The following is an 18,435-nucleotide window of genomic DNA, read 5'->3' as shown; positions in this document are numbered from 1 at the left end:
CAGGACATGCACCATTTTGTTAGCATTTGCGCTTCAAAGTAAAGTATATAATCGCTGGCGTAATCGCTCATCAAAACCTGCACGGATCGATTTTGCTAGCGTTTTGAAGTTACTGCACACTGTAACAAAATTAAAATTTATTGAATGGACCAATCAGACTTTAAAACACTAATCGCTAATCGCTACACAACCGCTGGCAAATTGATACACTTTTTAAAATCGCTCCCTAAAACGCTCAGACAATCGCTTACAAACTGCTCATACAAAACGCTAGCGATTGCGATTAGCGATAGCATTTTGTGGTGGGTTCCAGGCCTGAGAGTTCAGTACCCAGGCATTCTACCAGGCTGACGTACGCTGTTTTGATTGAACTGTGCTAGTGCCTTTTTGCTAAGGAAAAGCATTTTCTCTTTAGCTTGGCCTAAATAAACTGAAATATGTTATACATTACTTGTCTCATGCATGCTAGCTGTGGTCCCAGAGAATCCCTGAAATTACATTATTAAAATTATTAATTTTGCTCTAATTTATGTTTGTAATAATTTTCAATAAAACTGGAGTTTTACTGTTAGGGTGCATTTCCACTAGTGCGGTGGCGAATTGCAGCGGATTCTCCGCGGACGAATTCGCATGCAGGAGCAAAATCGCATGCGGCTGTATGCGAATTTTACCGCAAATTCGCATACGATTTCGCATGGATGATGCTGTGTGCAAATTTAACCATGTCAATGCCTGTGTGCTTTTTCACTGATTTCATGCGAAATCGTATGCAAATTTGCATGAAAATTTGCATACAAAACCGCCATGCGAATTCCCTATTAAATACATTGTATGCGAATCGCATGCGGTATGTGCGGTGTCCGAATTCGGATGGCTCTGCTGTGCAGATTTTTCCTGCACAAGAAAACGCTCCGTTTTCCTGACAAGTGGACACAGGCTCATTTACTTTTATTGGTTATGTGAATTTGCATGCGGGGAATGCATGCGAATTCGCATTAGTGGAAACGCACCCTCAGTGACCATGGCAGGATGTGATAATGAATAAGTGCAACTGGGGCAAGGACAACAATACGCCCCGCCCCTTCTCTATGCTACTTAAAATAAGGGAGGGTCAATGAGATACAAATAATTGTGGACACAAGTGTTATGCTAATTGCATAAATATTTATTCAGCTTGGAAATTAACCAATAAAATGCGACAGATTTGTCCATTGTCAAACTGCATATATTTACATAACATTTGCATAAAGCTTACTTCACTAAGGGCTCGTTTCCACTGTAGCGAATCCGCATGCGGGCACTGCACGCGGATTCGCATAGGCAATGTAAGTGGATGGGGCCATTTCCACTTGTGCGGCTGCGGGAGCGTTTTTTGGTGCGGCAGAAATCTGCACGGCAGAGCCATCAGATTTCGCGTGCAGAAGGAATGTGCGCGAATCGCCGCTAATGTATCTAATAGGGAAATCGCATGCGGGGTGACCATGCGTTTTTTGCCGCGAAATCGCATGCGATTTCGCATAAGTATTAATGTTAATTTACACAGGCAGTGACATGGTTAAATTCGCATATACCTTACCTATGCGGAATCGCATGCGAAATCGCGGCAAAAACGCATGCAGAATTGCACCCGCATGCAATTTCGTCCACGGTGGAATGCAGGCGATTCCGCACCGCACTAGTGGAAACGAGCCCTAAAGGCTAGTACACACTAGCTATTTTGATTGGCCAATAATTGGTCAATTTTACCACCTCCATGTAGTATGAGGGTCAAACAGATTTTCAATTCTATGCAGATTATATAGGTAAATGGTCATACTACATGGAGGTGGTAAAATTGACCAATAATTGGCCTATCAAAATTGCTAGTGTGTACTAGGCTTTAGTTGCATATCCTTTGCTATGCCTTATTACAACTTCAAGGAGGGTTCAGTTTCGTTATAAAATTGCCATAAATATATGTTGCTAAAGTCATTTTGCACTTTGATATTGTTAAAAATGATCTTTACATGTCACTCTGCAGCTAGCTGAGAATTTCCAAAGCTGAAAAACTCAGAATGCAATTTTTTTGGCAACCCAGGCAACAGTACACTGTGTATTTTGTATGGAGTACTGTTGCCTTAAGGCCGGTTTCACACTAGCAACTAGCATTTTGGATGCCGTGCGATCGCATGATCGCAACACTAAAGGTGCGTACACACATGCTACTATAGTAGTTTGAAACGATCGTTCCCCGATCGTTTCAAACGACGATCATTAAAAAAAAGCAACCAACGATCATTAAGTCTAAAAACGAACGATCTAGCTTGGCGGATTTTTTCCAACGACGATCGTTTGCAAAAGTAGTACATCATTGGAAACGGTCGTTCGTACTAGGCTTGACATGCGCATTTTGCTATTTCTCCATAAAACTTCTCATTTTTATGCGCAAGCGCAATAGTTGTTTTACGTGATGTAACGTTTGTTCTAACGATCAGATTGTTACACACATTTAAAAACTAACTTTACTTAGGTCGTTATTTCATCAATTAAAAGTTCGTTCGTCGCTCACAACGAACGATCGTTGTCGCATGTGTGTAGCGGTTTGAGATGCGTTTTCCAGTGATTAAGCTAACTCATACACTATGTATTGAAGCCGAAACATGCACAAAATTGCAAGTGCCCTAGTGTGCTCAACACCATAGACTTACACTAGCAAAGCGTTTTTGAAAATGCCGTCGATTGTCAGAACTTCAAAAAAGTGCCCTAAATCACTCTAGTGTGTCCCAGGCCTAATTCTTCCTATAAAGAGTGGGCTGAAAAAGACCTGTTTTAATTAGAAAACATAAAATTTTTAAAAAGTATTGGCGGGGATTCCACTACAGAGGTTAAGGCCCCGTTCACACTGCACGCGTTGCCGTCCGTGTTTCGGTAACACGTGCAGGAGGCCGACGCGCACGACATCAGAAAGTGCGTAGACCGCACTGTCTGATGTTCACACTGCATGTGTTCCGGACCAGTGCAGTGCGGGAACGCATGCTGCACGCATTTTTTAACAAAAATGGTGGCTGACCCATTCACTGAATGGGATCAGCCACGCAACGCACACAAACGCAGATGGCATGCATTCGTATGCGTTGCGTTTGCAATGCACGGCCATCTGTGTTTGATGATATGAACGTGGCCTAAGCATGAGGGAGCAAAATACAAAGATATGATTTTAGTAGTGCACAATAATGACACTTACAAACAGTCAGCGACATGGTACAAGGCATAATAATAGAGATAATCTGTTCAAAAGAAGAAAAAACGTATTTACATAACTGCTTTATGCTTATAAGTAGGTTTAAGACTTGTTCCAGTTGTTATAAGTTACCACAGAGCTGCTGGGAGTATTATTATAAACTGCTGCAGCTTCATTTGGGTATGTGTCAATTACTTTAACAATGCTGATGATCTGCATCCTCCAGGGCGAAGTAACACAGTTACAAATGGATCTTATTGATGCAGCCACACTGACAGAATGCTAATTGTCATTGCAGCTTCACACAGACTTGGATCCCGGGAGCAGCAGAATCAAGTACATCCTTTCCGGAGAGGGAGCCGGCACCATCTTCGTGATCAATGACAAGACGGGGGATATTCATGCCATGAAGAGGCTGGATCGGGAGGAGAAGGCCGAGTACACGCTGACAGCACAGGCAATGGACAGGGATACTAATAAACCTCTGGAGCCGCCTTCAGAATTCATTATTAAAGTACAAGACATCAATGACAACGCACCAGAGTTTTTAAATGGACCATATCATGCCACCGTCCCGGAGATGTCCCTTGTGGGTAAGTACATTATGCCACTACAGTCATCTGAGGTTGTGTTTCTCATACTATGGTCCAGGGATCTCTGGTGATGTATAAGGCCAGAAAATTAGAGAGAATGTGTAGCGCTGTTATTCACTTATTTGGTTAAGGCCTCGTTCACACTAGGAACGTTTTTGTGTGCTTTTCTGAGCACATTGCGCTGTGCGTTCTGCAAGATAATGATTTTCCCATGTAGTTAATGTGCCTGGTTCACATCTATGCACTGCTCTGAGCCACATTACAAAAATGTAGTGTTGCATGTATTTCTGTGCATTGAACTGTAAAGCTGTAAATACATCAATGCAAGTGAATTGGTGCGCTTCTTTAGCGCATAGAAATGCATGCGGTTTTTACCCCTAAATGAAAAAAAACAACATTTTAATTTGAAAACAAATCGTATTTGTCAACTGCTACAATAAGCAAAACATGTTAAAAAAAAGTGCACTACAGCACGCACAAACGCATGCTTTTTTTTATCATGCACTTTTACTTGTTTCTTAATGCACCCAATGTGAACGAGGCCTAAGGTCTAAAACTACATATGTATTTTATGGAAGCGTTTTTTTGTTTGTTTTTATTATTATTTATTTCTGAAAACTAAATGGATTGACCCTTTTAAAATATCTAGCAGTAAGTTTGATTAACCTCTCTGGCGGTCTATTAGAAACCGCCAGGGGGCAGTGTAGCACTATTTAAAAAAAAAAAAAATTTAAATCATGTAGCGAGCCTAGGGCTCGCTAAATGATAGCCGCTGTACAGCGGCACCCCCCTGCCCGCTTTGATCGCCTCTGGCGATCTTTGATCAGGAAATCCCGTTCAAATAACGGGATTTCCTGAAGGGCTTCCCCCATCGCCATAGCGATGGGCGGGATGACGTCACCGACGTCATGGACGTCGTGACGTTAAAGGGAGTCCCGATCCACCCTTCAGCGCTGCCTGGCACTGAGCAGCGAACAGCGGCGATCGAGCGTGGAGCGCTGGCGATCGGAATGCACACGCAGCTAGCAAAGTGCTAGCTGCGTGTTGCAGAAAAAAAGTGAGCATATCGGCCAAGCAGGGCCTGAGAAATCGTCCTGCGCGGCATAGCCCGAGCTCAGCTCGGGCTTACCGCCAGGAAGGTTAAGCTTACCTTTCTTTTGCCCCTCCCCCATTCACGATTTCCATTCATCCCTCTCTGTATCAGGCACCTCTGTAGCTTGTGTGTATATGCACTCAATGATATTACTGACTTGGAGATTCTGGCATGCACACACATTTCCTGCAAAGTTTGTGTAGATTAAAACTGTGCCAATCAAATGCACTTCCTGTTTGTTTTTCATTGGCTCAATTCTAAGCTGCATGCAATTTGCATTCATTTGCATGCAAGTCAGAATTATTGTTCACCTCCTCTACTTGTAAGTACAAGACATGCCTCATGTTGTAGCGATCTTGTAGAATAGGGATGATCAATGAGATGCAAATAATTCTGAGTTGATGCAAGATTCTGCAAATTCTGTATGCAAATATATGCAGATTGAAAAAGGACCAATTGAATTAAATCTTGGTGGTCCATTTTAAAGTTGCATATGTTTGCATACAAAATATGCATAATCCTGCATCAACCCAGAATTGTTTGCATCTCATAGACTGTTTCTACTGTAGAGATAAAAAACATTCAGTCCAGCTATCATTGAGTCTGGGGATATTGCTATTGTATTGTTAGAGACTTGTTTAAAGTGAACCCTAGGTGAGAGAAATATGGAGGCTGCCATGTTTATTTCCTTTTAACCTCCCTGGCGGTAAGCCCAACCTACGTTCAAGGTCGCCGCCGCAGGGGATCACATGGCCCTGGGAGGATTTTTTTTAAATAAAAAGCGCTTTATATTGTTAAGCTAGCACTTTGCTAGCTAACCATGTGGCCCAACTGCCTCCGCCCCCCCCCCGATCGCCCCCGATTACCGTGGTACTACGTACCCCCCAGGGATCCCGCGATGGTGTAGCCGCAGCCTTCAACTCCAGACTTCGCTATGGGGAGGATCAGAACTGCGCATGAGGTCGATGTCGTCATGTCCGATCGTCGCCATAGCGAGGAGTGAAGCTGAATGGAGAAGCTGCATCTCTCGCAGGATCGTAGACAGGTAAATATAGCCGGCGGCAATCGGGGGTTTAGAGAGGTGCCGGGGGACTTGGGACACATAGTTAGCTAGCCTAGTACTAGCTAACAAATAAAAAAAAATTATTAAAAAAAATCCCTCCTGTGGATGTAGCCACTGCAACTGCGTACTGCCTGGTAGGTTAAGCAATACCAGCTGCCTGGCAGTCCTGCTAATCCTTTGCTTCACATACTTTTAGCCATAGAACCCGAACAAGCATGTAGCAGATCAGGTATTTCTGATATTATTGCCAGATCTGACAAGATTAGCTGCATGCTTGTTTCTGGTGTGATTCAGACACTACTGCAGCCAAAGAGATCAACAGGACAGCCAGGTTAACTGGTATTGTTTAAAACAGCGGTAGGGAACCTTGGCTCTCCAGCTGTGATAAAACTACAAATCCCAGCATGTTTTTGTCTTTATTAATCATGATTGTTGCTGTCGGACTCCTGCAAAGCATTGTGGGACTTGTAGTTCCTTAACAGCTGGAGAGCCAAGGTTCCCTACCCCTGGTTTAAAGGGAAATAAGTATGGCAGCTTCCATATCACTCCCACCTCGGGATCACTTTAAGGCTCCCTGCACACTGCAAATCCGTTTTCCGATTCCGATTGCGTTTCCGATTCCGATTCCGATTCCGTTTCCGATTTTCCTTGAATACATTCAACAGAAAAACGGATCAAAAAACGCAGCATGCAGTTAAGATTAAAAATCTGAATCGGAATCGGATGTAAAAACAGATTAAAAATCTGAATCTGAATCTGATTTGCTTGCAGTGTGCAAGAGGCCTTATGCAGTAAAGCAATACTGTCTTCTTCTCTCAAAGTATTCCTGGGTGGCAAAGGGTGTCCAAAAAAGGTGACAATCATACATTTATATAATAATAATAATAATAAATTGCGGTACTATTCCTTTAGCCGGGCGCAACCACCAGGTGGCGTTAATTACTATTCCCCCTCCAGGCCGCCATGGATAGTAGGAAAATATGTAACTGGAGTTTTATCGCCACCTTGTGGATGCGCCCGGCTAACGGAAAATAACCTAAATTGCATTTGTAGAGGCACACAAAACAATAAATTAAATGAATATTAAAAAAAAAAACCTGTTCTATTTTATAACTCATTATTCATTTTAATTTAAACTATGCTTTATTTTCCCTACATGCTGTACTGAGATTATAAACCTATTCCACCAAAAATTATCCCCTCCCCCATGTCGCCCCTCCCCCCCCTTACTTTGAAAGCGAAAGCCCTATACTGAACTTAAGAAAAAAAATCAATTTAAATTCACTCTTTCCCCACCGATAGTCATTTGTTGTGGATAGTTATTTCAATTATTTACCTCATTTGCATTCTCCATTTTAATTGAACAGTAAGTGAGGAACTGTTGTGATTGAACATAAGTGCTCCCACTACTTAAATGGTGTGGAGATGCTTCATTAGGCGAGGTTTATTTCTCCGGCATTTCATCTGTAAGTAAGGTGGTGACGGTGTCGGTGTTCCTCCGATGCGCCGTTCTATTTTCCGATACCTAATTGACTTCTGAGTTCTGATGCACTCAGTAACAACATCTGGCGCATTATTACATCTTCATTATTAAACTATATAGCAGAGATGCAAATATTACCACCCATGTTATTCACTCTGTAGATGTCCTGCTGGTTCTAATGCACCACTTTCCATAAACTAGACAGCTTGACTGGCCATAGCTACAAGCATTAAAAAATTATTCATCAAAGTGCACCAGGCACCTACACAAATGAGCCATTTATGTACTTTTATTGAAGAGTTGTTGTTTCTTTTCCCTTGTGCTCAAAGGAAAGCTCTTGGGAGTGGTAGTGCACACACAAGTAATTAATAAGTATTGGTTATAATAAACAGAGGCTTCAAAACAGTAAAATTGAACGTTACATGTTAAAAATTGCTTGAAAGGCAGCGGTGGACTTACCTCCTTAAAGCAGGCACATAAACTGTCAATTTAGAAATGACAAATATTAGATATTCCACAAAGTGCTGCAATGCATATCACAGGTATAGTCCTGCACCTTCAGGCAATAAAAATAAGGAGCATATAACAGGAAATGGTCAGCGATGTACCAGGCGCCTGATGCATCACTGACCATTCCCTGTTATATGCTCCCTTTTTTATTGCCTGAAGAAGCAGGACTATATCTGTGATATTGCAACACTTTGTGGAGTATCTAATACCACCTTAAAGCAAACACAAACTGTCAATTTAGAAATGACAAATATGTAAGTCCACTGCTGCCTTCCAAGCAATTTGTAACATTTTAAGTTCAATTTTACTTTTTTGGTGCCTCTGTTTATTATATATAATGCTTGTGTCCACCCCGGGTGGAGGGGTGATATACCCCCTATCTTCCTATGTACAGAGAGCGACTTCTTAGGGCTCTATCACATCAGAGCTTGCGTTGGAGAACGCTCAAAGCATACGTTTTGTTGTATGCGTTTTAATGCGTTTTGATATGCGTTGCACTGCAGTGAGTGTGCGTTTTTAATCCGTTTTCAATGCGTTACAGGACATAGGAAAACGCAGGTAATTTTTTTTTCTTTTAGTTTTCAACCTTCTACGTTGTTCCTCTGTTGCATTCTGGGACTGATTGCCTGCGTTAACGGATTAAAAACGCGCATAGTGTGTAACGCATAAAGCTAGCGTTGGCCGAAAAACTGCGCCTGGGTGCAGTGTAACGCAACGCACAAAAAGGCTGCGTTATATGTGAAAGCTAAAATGAAAGTCTATGGACTTTCATTTCACCTTGGGTAACGCAAACTTTATCCTTTGCGTTGAAACGCAGAAAATCTGCCCTAATGTGAAAGAGCCCTTAATCCTGGGTGGGGACAGGTATAATCTCCTCACCTGCATTTATAGTGGTTGCCTGTGAGGTAACCCTGGTTTGTGAGTATCTTCTTTCCGTACTCTTCTAACATCGATTACCAGTACGTACTGCACTATATTGGGCTCTCGGTGTCTCCCCTCACTAAGTAATTAATACGAAATAACTGGTGCGAGCAGGAGAAGTTTACAAACATTGGTCTGCTACAAATTTTAGTAAAAAATGTGTTCAAGCAATATTGGTTCAGCGTTGCTGCACAAGCATTTTCAGGATTTCAGACAGTGAAAAGGGGTGGAGCTTGTTCCTCACCTGTAAAACACAGCAGTAAGGCCTGGAACCCACTGAAAACCGCAAACGCAAAACGCAACCGCTAGCGTTTTGTCTGAGTGGTTTGCAAGCGGATTCATGCGCGTTTTGGGTTGTGTTTTGCAACATTGTATTTTTTTCCCCAGCGGGTGCCTAGCGTTTTGCGTTTTGCGTTTTTATCCTGATTGGTCCTGTGAATTATTTTTAATTTTGTTACAGTGTGCTGAACCGCAAAACGCTAGCAAAACCGCTCAGTTTAGGTTTTGCTGAGCGTTTCTGCTAGCGTTTCAATACTTTACATTGAAGCGCTAACGCTCCCAAAATGCTGCAGGTCCTGCGTTTGCGTTTCTGGGAAACGCAAACGCTCCTGTGGAAGTTGCCCCATCCATTAACATTAGCCCAGCGTTTTGGCAAACTGCTAGCGTATCGCAGTGCTGCCAAAACGCTGCCAAAAGCGCTCCTGTGGGTTCCAGCCCTGACAGTTAAATTCTATTCCTCTCTCCTCCCTCCCCCCCCCCCCCCCCCCCCAAAAAAAAACTTGCTCAGTCACCTAGTGTCCTTTGACCACTGCGTGAAACAGCTGTCACAGGTCAACCTTGTGCCCTCCATTCACCTCTGCTCCCATGTAACAAAGTTCAGCGACCCCAGGCTATTCACAGCTGATGGATTTGCATATTTCAAAAAAGATTTGTCGCCTCAGATGCTTGGTCACACAGTGTCCTTTGACGCTGCGTGACCAAGTGTCCGAGGCGACGCGAAACGGCTGTCGCAGGTCAACCATGTGCCCCCCATTCACCTCTGCTCCCATGTAACCAAGTTCTGCGACACCAGGCTATACACAGCTGATGGATTTGCATATTTGTGATTTACTTTATGCTCACTGGAAGGTCACAATAAATTTGCACTTCCTGCAACGTATGGTGCCCACATCTTCCTTCTTCCTAGAAGTACAATTTTACTTTAAATTGATCTGTGGAGGTGACAGGTAGAGAACCAATAAATTATAAGCAGTAAGGGCCCATGCACACTTAAGCGGGAATCGCGTGATTCCCGCTCAAGGCAAACCGCTAGCGGTTTGTTAAAAAACGCTGCAGCATGTAACACATGGCAGTGTTCTCACTGCCACGTTTGCGGTTAGCGATAACTGCAAACTTGTTACATGCAGTGGTTTGCCGGCAATTCGCGATTAGCGTTTAGCGGACGTTATTAGCATGCATAGCACCGCTTATCGTGATCACGCCAAAACCGCCGTGTGTCCAGTGATTTTTCCGCGTTAATCGCGGGAAAATCACTCCCGCAAAACAACGCCAGTGGTAATCGCAGGCGTTTTGCAATTTTTAGATGTGAACTAAGGGCTGGTTTACATTTGAGCACTTTTCAGGGATTTGCTGATCACCAGCGATCAGCAAAGCGCTACTGCCAGAGTCGGGACAAGGTCCTCCAGCACCCAAGGCTGAGACACCAAAGTGCGCCCCTCCATCCCTCCCACCCCAACCGTCACACACTGTTTGCTATTAAACTAAGAGGCACCCCAGGGCCCCAACCCCCCCAACACCTCAATCTCTAGTTATCTGGCTTGCAGTCACTGACATGTATTTCTCTCTGATTCAAACACAATAGGGGAATGATAGCTGAGTGATACACTGCGCCCTGCGACTGGAGCCTCTCTTGCCTCTGCCTCGGCCCGGCCCTAGCTGCTGCTAATGCATCCCTGGGGGATCATTCTCACTGCAGTGTTTTTAATTCTATTGAATTGTGGCAAAATGGAGATTTGTGCGTTGACGGTGAAATCACCCTTAGATGCAGTAAATGTTACCTGCAGATAAAGTCACATGCTGATTAGGCTAAAAAGACTTTATAAGACAACAAGACACTTGACAGTAATTTTTGTGAGCATAGCTCAACTTCCTCAGGTCTGTTTGTGTCCTAAACAGCTGCTAGTTGGACCAAAGTATTTTCCCACTTGTAGGTTGTTCTCTATGGTAATCCTTTCCATAACTGTCCACTTTTGGAGATTGAAGTGACTGTGCCACAGCTTATCCCATGACTCTACACCGTATTGTAAAATCTGCCCACCTGAAAAAACATTGGTTTAAAAGTCAGCACTATCAGCCATTCTGAGTATAATATACATCAACTTCCTTTGTATTTATTTATTTATTTATTTATTTATTTATTTATTGCCATTTGATATAGTACACTAGTTAGGCTCTTGGCGTCTCCTGTTATTTAGTACCTGAGGACTGAGGATCTTCATTTCTTCAGCCATTCAATGCTTTTAGTTTTGTTTTATAACCTACATATTGTAAGAACTAATGGCTTGATTTCTTTATGTGTGTTTGTTTTGTCTTTTTTTTTTTTTTTTTTTGGTAGTATAGAAAACAGTCTTTCCAGTGTGTGTTACAGAAACTGGTAGATAGAATAATAAAAAAAAACCCAACTTTCAATCAATGGGGTAGTCTATTTGTTTAAATTATGAAAAATGGTTCCAGCCCTGTCTAGATTAATTATTCCTGCAGCAAGGGTAGGTAGGAGATTTTAGACAATCTCATGGCAGGAGTACTCCAAACAAAATACATCAAATACTATTGCAAGGTTGAAAAGAGGAATTAAGAAATTAAGTTTGTATTGTTTTGAAACTTCTAAGCTGGCTGTAGACTAAATTTTATTGTAATGTAGACAGACTGTGCCCTCCTGTATTTATAACTATTTTAATAAAAATCTGAGAAATCATACTTGGTGGGTTCTTTTTTCATTTTCAGGACTCAGACACACTATAAGGGCCCATTCACATTTGAGCGGGAATCGCGCGATTCCCGCCCAAGGCAAACCGCTACCGTTTTTTTAAAAACCACTGCAGCATGTAACACATGGCAGTATTCTCACTGCCGCGTTTGCGATTAGCGATAACCGCAAACGTGTTACATGCAGCGGTTTGCCGGCGATTCGCGTTTAGCAATCGCGATTAGCATGCATAGCACCGCTAATTGCGATCGCGCCAAAACCGCCGCATGTCCAGTGATTTTTTTCCACATTAATTGTGGGAAAATCACTCCCACAAAAACGGTGTTTTGCAATTTTAGATGTGAACAGGGCCTCAATGCTTTTCTGAGCGCTTTTTGGCCTCCAGAGCTTTATGGGAGCTTTTTAAAAATGCTCCTATTGACTTATGGTACATTAAAATTGTGGTAAAATTGTGATTGTGGTAAAATCATGCAATTTTACCACGATTTTAATGTAAGTCAATAGGAGCATTTGTTGTGCTTATATTGGGTCTGAGCCCCTACAGTGTGGGAAACTTTCCCGCTCTCTTTTGTTTTCCAACGGTGACTTTATTACAACAAGAGAGCACAGTGGGGCGGCACTCAAAGATAAAAAATGGTGGAAAGGATGACTAAGGCTGCTGTGTGCAGCGTGTCTGTGTGCTCAAAGCTAAAACAGTTCAATGCAGCAACAACAACACAGTGGAAATGCTTGGCACTACTGACAATGTATTGCTTCATTCACTTGACTTCACAAAGCATGCATAAATAGTCCATCTTGTGCATAGCACGCAGTATAAAAAGTGATACTTATTGTGAGCAGTGTTGAGGGGATGTGGAATGACAATGGGTGCCACTGGGTGCACGGCCTGATGACCGTTTCACTTAATCAGCTTCTTCTGAGGCTTAAAAGTGCACTTTTAAGCCTCAGAAGAAGCTGATTAAGTGTAACGGTCGTCAGGCCGTGCACCCAGTGGCACCCATTGTCATTCCACATCCCCTCTGCTCACAATAAGTATCACCTTTTTATACTGCGTGCTATGCACAAGATGGACTATTTATGCATGCTTTGTGAAGTCAAGTGAATGAAGCAATACATTGCCAGTAGTGCCAAGCATTTCCACTGTCTTGCTGGTGCTTTTATTACTACCAGAACTTTCCTAAGCCTTTGTTCAATTGAAAGCCACTTGCATCTGTAAAACCACTCAAAATCGCCTCATTTCTGCCTACTTTAATAAATTTGTTTAAGGAGAAATTTGTGTAAAAAATGCTATTTTATAAATGGCCACACTTTCCTACTTTATACATGTACTGTCTCAGCTTAGAAGCTAGCTGCCTGCAGCCATTACTGTCACTAATGATGGCACCCTTTCACAAACATAGCTGCTTTAACCTATATCACGGCAGTCATATTTACTCTCGTTTTGTGTCTTCTCGGTTTTTAGGCAGCAGGCTGTCTTTGATACAGCAAGGGCATGTTTGTGAGTGTATAAATCGCTCCTACTTTCACACAGATGTCTGCACTTGTTTGATGATTAGGTTGTTGGAGTGAGAACAATGATACTGATTGGAATGGTTTACTGAGTCTTCAAGGATCTGTATCTCACTCCATGGAGAGGATGAAGGAATATATGTAACACAGTGTATTCCAATGTTTAGAAAAGGTAGGAGGCACCCGGTCTAGGTTGGAGGTGGCTGCTGCGTTACTGGAACAATTTCTATATAAATTTCTATGCAATAAGATATAGCTATAGCATGGTAAAGTCGTTGTAATGATCAGTAACAGCTCTAACAGCACATTATTCAGAGTGTGATCACACGTGTTTTTGGTGCACAGTAACACAGGAGTACTCCTTTGAGATAGCCCTTGGCTGTAGGGACTATCACTAGGTAGAGTGGTCGTACAGGCAATATCGGTAACAGATCGGTCAGGAGGCAGTACAATGTCGTCAGGTAAGAGCGTAGTGATAAACAGGCAAAAAGTCAGCAACAGGTCAGATGAGCGAAAGTACAAAATCAGGAGGCAATATCGGAGTCGGGGTCGGGCCGAGGTCGGCAACAATCAGATAGGCAGGGTACAGGATCGAGAGGCAGAGAGCAGAGTCAAGAGTTCAGGCAAAGAGTCATACACAAATAATCAATACAATATAATATTACTTTACAAGTATAATATAATAATCCTAGCTATGTGTGAATCCCCGGGGTCCTGCCAGATCAAACACACTGGGAACTGACTAAGGTCTGAGAGCTTAACCGCAAAGTATCAGCAACAGCAGACAAAGAGCTACTGACTGCCCAGGTCTTAAATACAGACAGGTAATCCTGCAGTTCCGTCCAGCACACTGCAGCCAATCAGGAGCGGTGATCAGCCCTGCGTTGTCAGCTGACCGGCCGGTCAGCTGACCCGCCTCCTCAAAACATAAAGGTCCTGTCTCCTGCGCTGCTCTACTGAGATGCACCCTGGAGAGACCTGTCCTGCCTGATGGAAATGACTGAGAAGACGCGGCGAGATCCGCGGTCGCGTCAGACGCGGAAGCAGCGGCCTCACCGCTCCCTTCTGCGGAGGTAACTACCATACTCCTAACAGTCGTCCTGCCTTATCAATGTTTGACATGGTATGGACACACGTAGAATTCAGGTTAAGAAATCAATTTTATTGGAGCACTATACAACGTGTTTCATGGCCGATAGCCGCTTCTTCAGGTCAGTAAAAGTGCCTTTAGGAACAAATGGCAGCTCTTAGATATCAGTAAAACTATATACATATACACTCACATATACACACAATTATGTACATATATACACACATGCATATACCTACACATGTGCACATAAAACATATTCCAATTCGTATGCATATCATACAGATACAGGTAAAACAACGGTGTGTATACCTAAAAATAGGGATACGTGCTGTTAACATGGTTTTGTAGACTATCGCTCAGAGTATACACTTTCGGTTTGCTTTTTTAGGGCCTTTTTTTGTATGTTCCAAGAGCATTTAAAACATTGTGCATTCTACATTATGGTTGCCTTAAACATCACATATTCCTGATCCTATCAGAATGGAGATGGGAGGTGACGACACTGAATATAAGAGAAACACAGAGCGGGGTGACGTCACACCCTGAGGAAACGCCCCTAGCGTCGTGAAACGCGTCGGTGGGCGGAGCTATACCACGTCTGGCCAGGACTGGAAACTCAACGTACGGCACAGGACGTCTGAGATGCGGAAGACGCTGAAGCGAGGAGGAAAGGTGTCAGCGGAGACCCGACAAACAAGCAGGCTGGACGCAGCCGCCAAAGGGTCCGCACACCGCCGCTCAGCGTGAACCCCTCAGCTAGCCACAGCCTCCAGACAGCCATTCGAGACGAACTGAAACCAGAGGGAGTGGTGAGATAATAGTTCATTGCCACTTGGTGACAATACCGGACTGCCTCTAGCTATTATGCTTATCTTTTGACAAATCAGAAAATTGCTTGCTACTTCCAGCTTTCAAGCTATCCTGCACTAACTTTTGCCTAATATCTGCTTATCTGCTTATCACTGCAAACTGAATTGGACTTTAAATACCCATTCGGGATCTAGCAGCTTGACCATGCAAACAGCCTAGCATTACCAAAACTGATCAGTTAATTTTCATATATTATATAGTGCACTAGACAGACCGGTGGTACCACCCTAGATTAAGTTTGTCAATTGTTGGTATGTCTGCAGGTATGAATGTACGAATGGTTCCCCAAATTTTAAAAGCTGGCCAGCAAAGTGGAATATATAGCTCCGCAACGTGATTATTGATTTTATCTTACCCACATCCCCCCTTATTCCTTATCCCTAATTTATTTTAGCACTTTGATAACTCAGAAAATAAAGTTTTTGATAAATTTGAAAAATACATGTGAGACCATTACTTTATCTATTATTACATTCTACATTATGGAACTTAAAAAAAAATTAAAACCAGGCTAGAGGTCCTGGATGTGGAGTGGTCTATGAGTGTGTGGGGGAAGGTATATAGGATCCTAGGAGGGGGGAACAAGAGCTTTTCAAATCACTAGCGCTCAGAAAGGCTGCTGGTGGGTTTGAGCCCTCAGTGCAAGCTTGCAGAAGGTTCAGAAAAGATACTGTACATTTTTGTGAGTTAAGACACATAAGAAAAGATAAATCATGAGAAAAACCAATAAAAAGAGATGATTCCCTATGTGGCTTGTGTCAGCCCCCTCCTCCCCCAATATGAGACCAGAGTGGGGCTTAATATGTCATAAATGAGACTATGAAAGAAAATTCCATTGTGATAGAAGAACTGAAAAGACTGATTTGTATACTGAGCTTACACTCAGATTAGTGTGTTCTTTGCTTTGCAAATAGACTAATGAAGTTTCATTGCTTATATTAACCTTATTGATGAGTAAGGTTTCTCAATAGTTACAAACCACATTAAAGCGATAATGATAAGGATAATAATAACCGTTCTAATAATGATGATTTTCTGCAGCCCTTTACAAAGCAGGCTGAATAATGACTGGCTCTCAGGGGATTGGTGCACAATCAGGAGAGGTGACATCCCTGATTATTCTAGGGATAAGCATTTCTTGGGAGTGTGAGGACCTTTTCTCTACTGGTGCAAGATGGTTGTGGAAAGAGGCTTCTCTAAAAACTGACAACTTAGGCCTTTTTTACGACAAGTTGTCAGCGCACACAAGAGACTGCCAACGCTTTCCCTCTTCACTATCATTGCATTTTTGGTGCAAATTTTGGTGAAATGTCCCATTTAACTGCACCGAATGGCAATATTATCCAAAATGCTGCAGAATCGCATCGCATTGTCTCATTGACTCAAGCAGGAAAAAGGGAGCACTGCGATTGTGGCTGGCAAATCACGTGCGCACCCGCACCGTAAACCAGATCAAAGCGCATGCAGTATTTAAAAGCCCTTACTGTTAAAGGATAGGTTGTGGGCGATCAGATTTAGGAGATCATGTTTAGGCATTCACTTCAAAGACTTCGGGTACAAAATCGCATACTTGCCTAGGAAGAGGGAAGGCTCTGGATCCTATTGAGACTTCCTTCACTGTCTTCTGGTCCCCTGCTTCCAAGCACGGAGGCTCCAAACATTACCGCCAAGGTCTTGTTGGTAATCTGATAGGGGCTTCACTCCTCTTCAAGCATGAGTGCAGCAATACTGCATCTGCGTGAACAGGGGTGCCTCTGGCCTTTCTGTCACCCCAGGCGGGAAAATCTGTGGCGCCCCTCCTCCTCCTTTTTTATTTTTGCCAATGTGCTTTCTTTGTATGCCAGTGCGTCCACCCGGCTGTGCACAGCAGCCACTGCCAGTAGCATTCTGCCACGATTACTTCAGAAGTATCACTGAACGCTCCAGGCAGAGGCTTTTGTGCACAGCCAGAGAGAAGAGCTGACCTACAGAGAGCATGGAGTCCACAAAGTAACTGCCTCCAGTCATAGCCACAAACAGGAATAAGTGGCACCAGGGTGGGGAGCCTATCCAAACAGGGAACTTAAAGAGAACCCGAGGTGGGATTTAATTATGTTAGTGGGGCACAGAGGCTGGTTGTGCACACTAACACCAGCCTCTGTTGCCCCATGGTGTGCCTCCAGGACCCCCCTGCGCGCCGCTATACCCCCCGCAGTGCTGGCGACACACAGCGTGTCGCCAGCACAATGTTTACCTCTCGCCTGTCTGTTAGCGCCGCTCCCCTGCCTCCTCAGTATCGGCGCTACCCGCCCGCGTCACTTCCCTCCAATCAGCGGGAGGGAAGGGACACAGGCGGGTAGCGCCGATACGGAGGAGGCGGGGGAGCGGCGCTGATAGACAGGCGAGAGGTAAACATTGTGCTGGCGACACGCTGTGTGTCGCCAGCACTGCGGGGGGTATAGCGGCGCGCAGGGGGGTCCTGGAGGCACACCATGGAGCAACAGAGGCTGGTGTTAGTGTGCACAACCAGCCTCTGTGCCCCACTAACATAAGTAAATCCCACCTCGGGTTCTCTTTAAGGTATTAGGGCCCAAGAGTACATACCTTGATAAATAAAGGGTTATTGGGCACATTGGCCTAGTCCCATGTACTTCATCCAGACAGATAAGATAGATGATAGATAGATGGATAGATGGAGAGAGAGAGAGCTAGATAGAGGCAGAGATAGTTAGATAGACATAGGGAGACAGAGGCAGAGATAGTTATGCTGGATACACACCATCCGTTTCCGCGTTCGATGCGTCCGTCGATACGCATCGATTAGATTATTTCCGACTTGTCCGATTCAAGCTTCGATGGATTGTTAGGTCGATTTGCCATACTTTACATGGCAATCGACCTAAAAATCATCGAAATGCGTTTGGAAATGCTCGGAAATAATCGAATCGACGCGTATCGACGGACGCATTCGACGCGGAAACGCATGGTGTGTATCCAGCATTAGACATAGGGAGACAGAGGCAGAGAGATAGAGATAGAGAGATAAGGTGAGAGAGGGCAGAGATAGATAGATAGATAGATAGATAGATAGATAGATAGATAGATAGATAGATAG

At 43.5% G+C, this 18,435-nt stretch overlaps 1 protein-coding gene across 1 annotated transcript in view; it reads left to right on the top strand.

The window, feature by feature from the left end:
- The window catches only part of CDH8 (cadherin 8), a 635,562-nt gene that overhangs the window by 230,827 nt on the left and 386,300 nt on the right, over positions 1-18,435 (top strand). Inside the window, exon 3 of the mRNA XM_068259774.1 lies at positions 3,519-3,813. Coding sequence (XP_068115875.1) covers positions 3,519-3,813 — 295 coding nt within the window. The remainder of the gene's footprint in view (positions 1-3,518; positions 3,814-18,435) is intronic.

Source organism: Hyperolius riggenbachi, chromosome 11 (genome assembly GCF_040937935.1).
Source record: "Hyperolius riggenbachi isolate aHypRig1 chromosome 11, aHypRig1.pri, whole genome shotgun sequence".
NCBI classification, from domain to species: domain Eukaryota; kingdom Metazoa; phylum Chordata; class Amphibia; order Anura; family Hyperoliidae; genus Hyperolius; species Hyperolius riggenbachi.
Note: the sequence above shows the minus strand (reverse complement) of the source record. Positions and strands in the feature narration are given on the sequence as shown.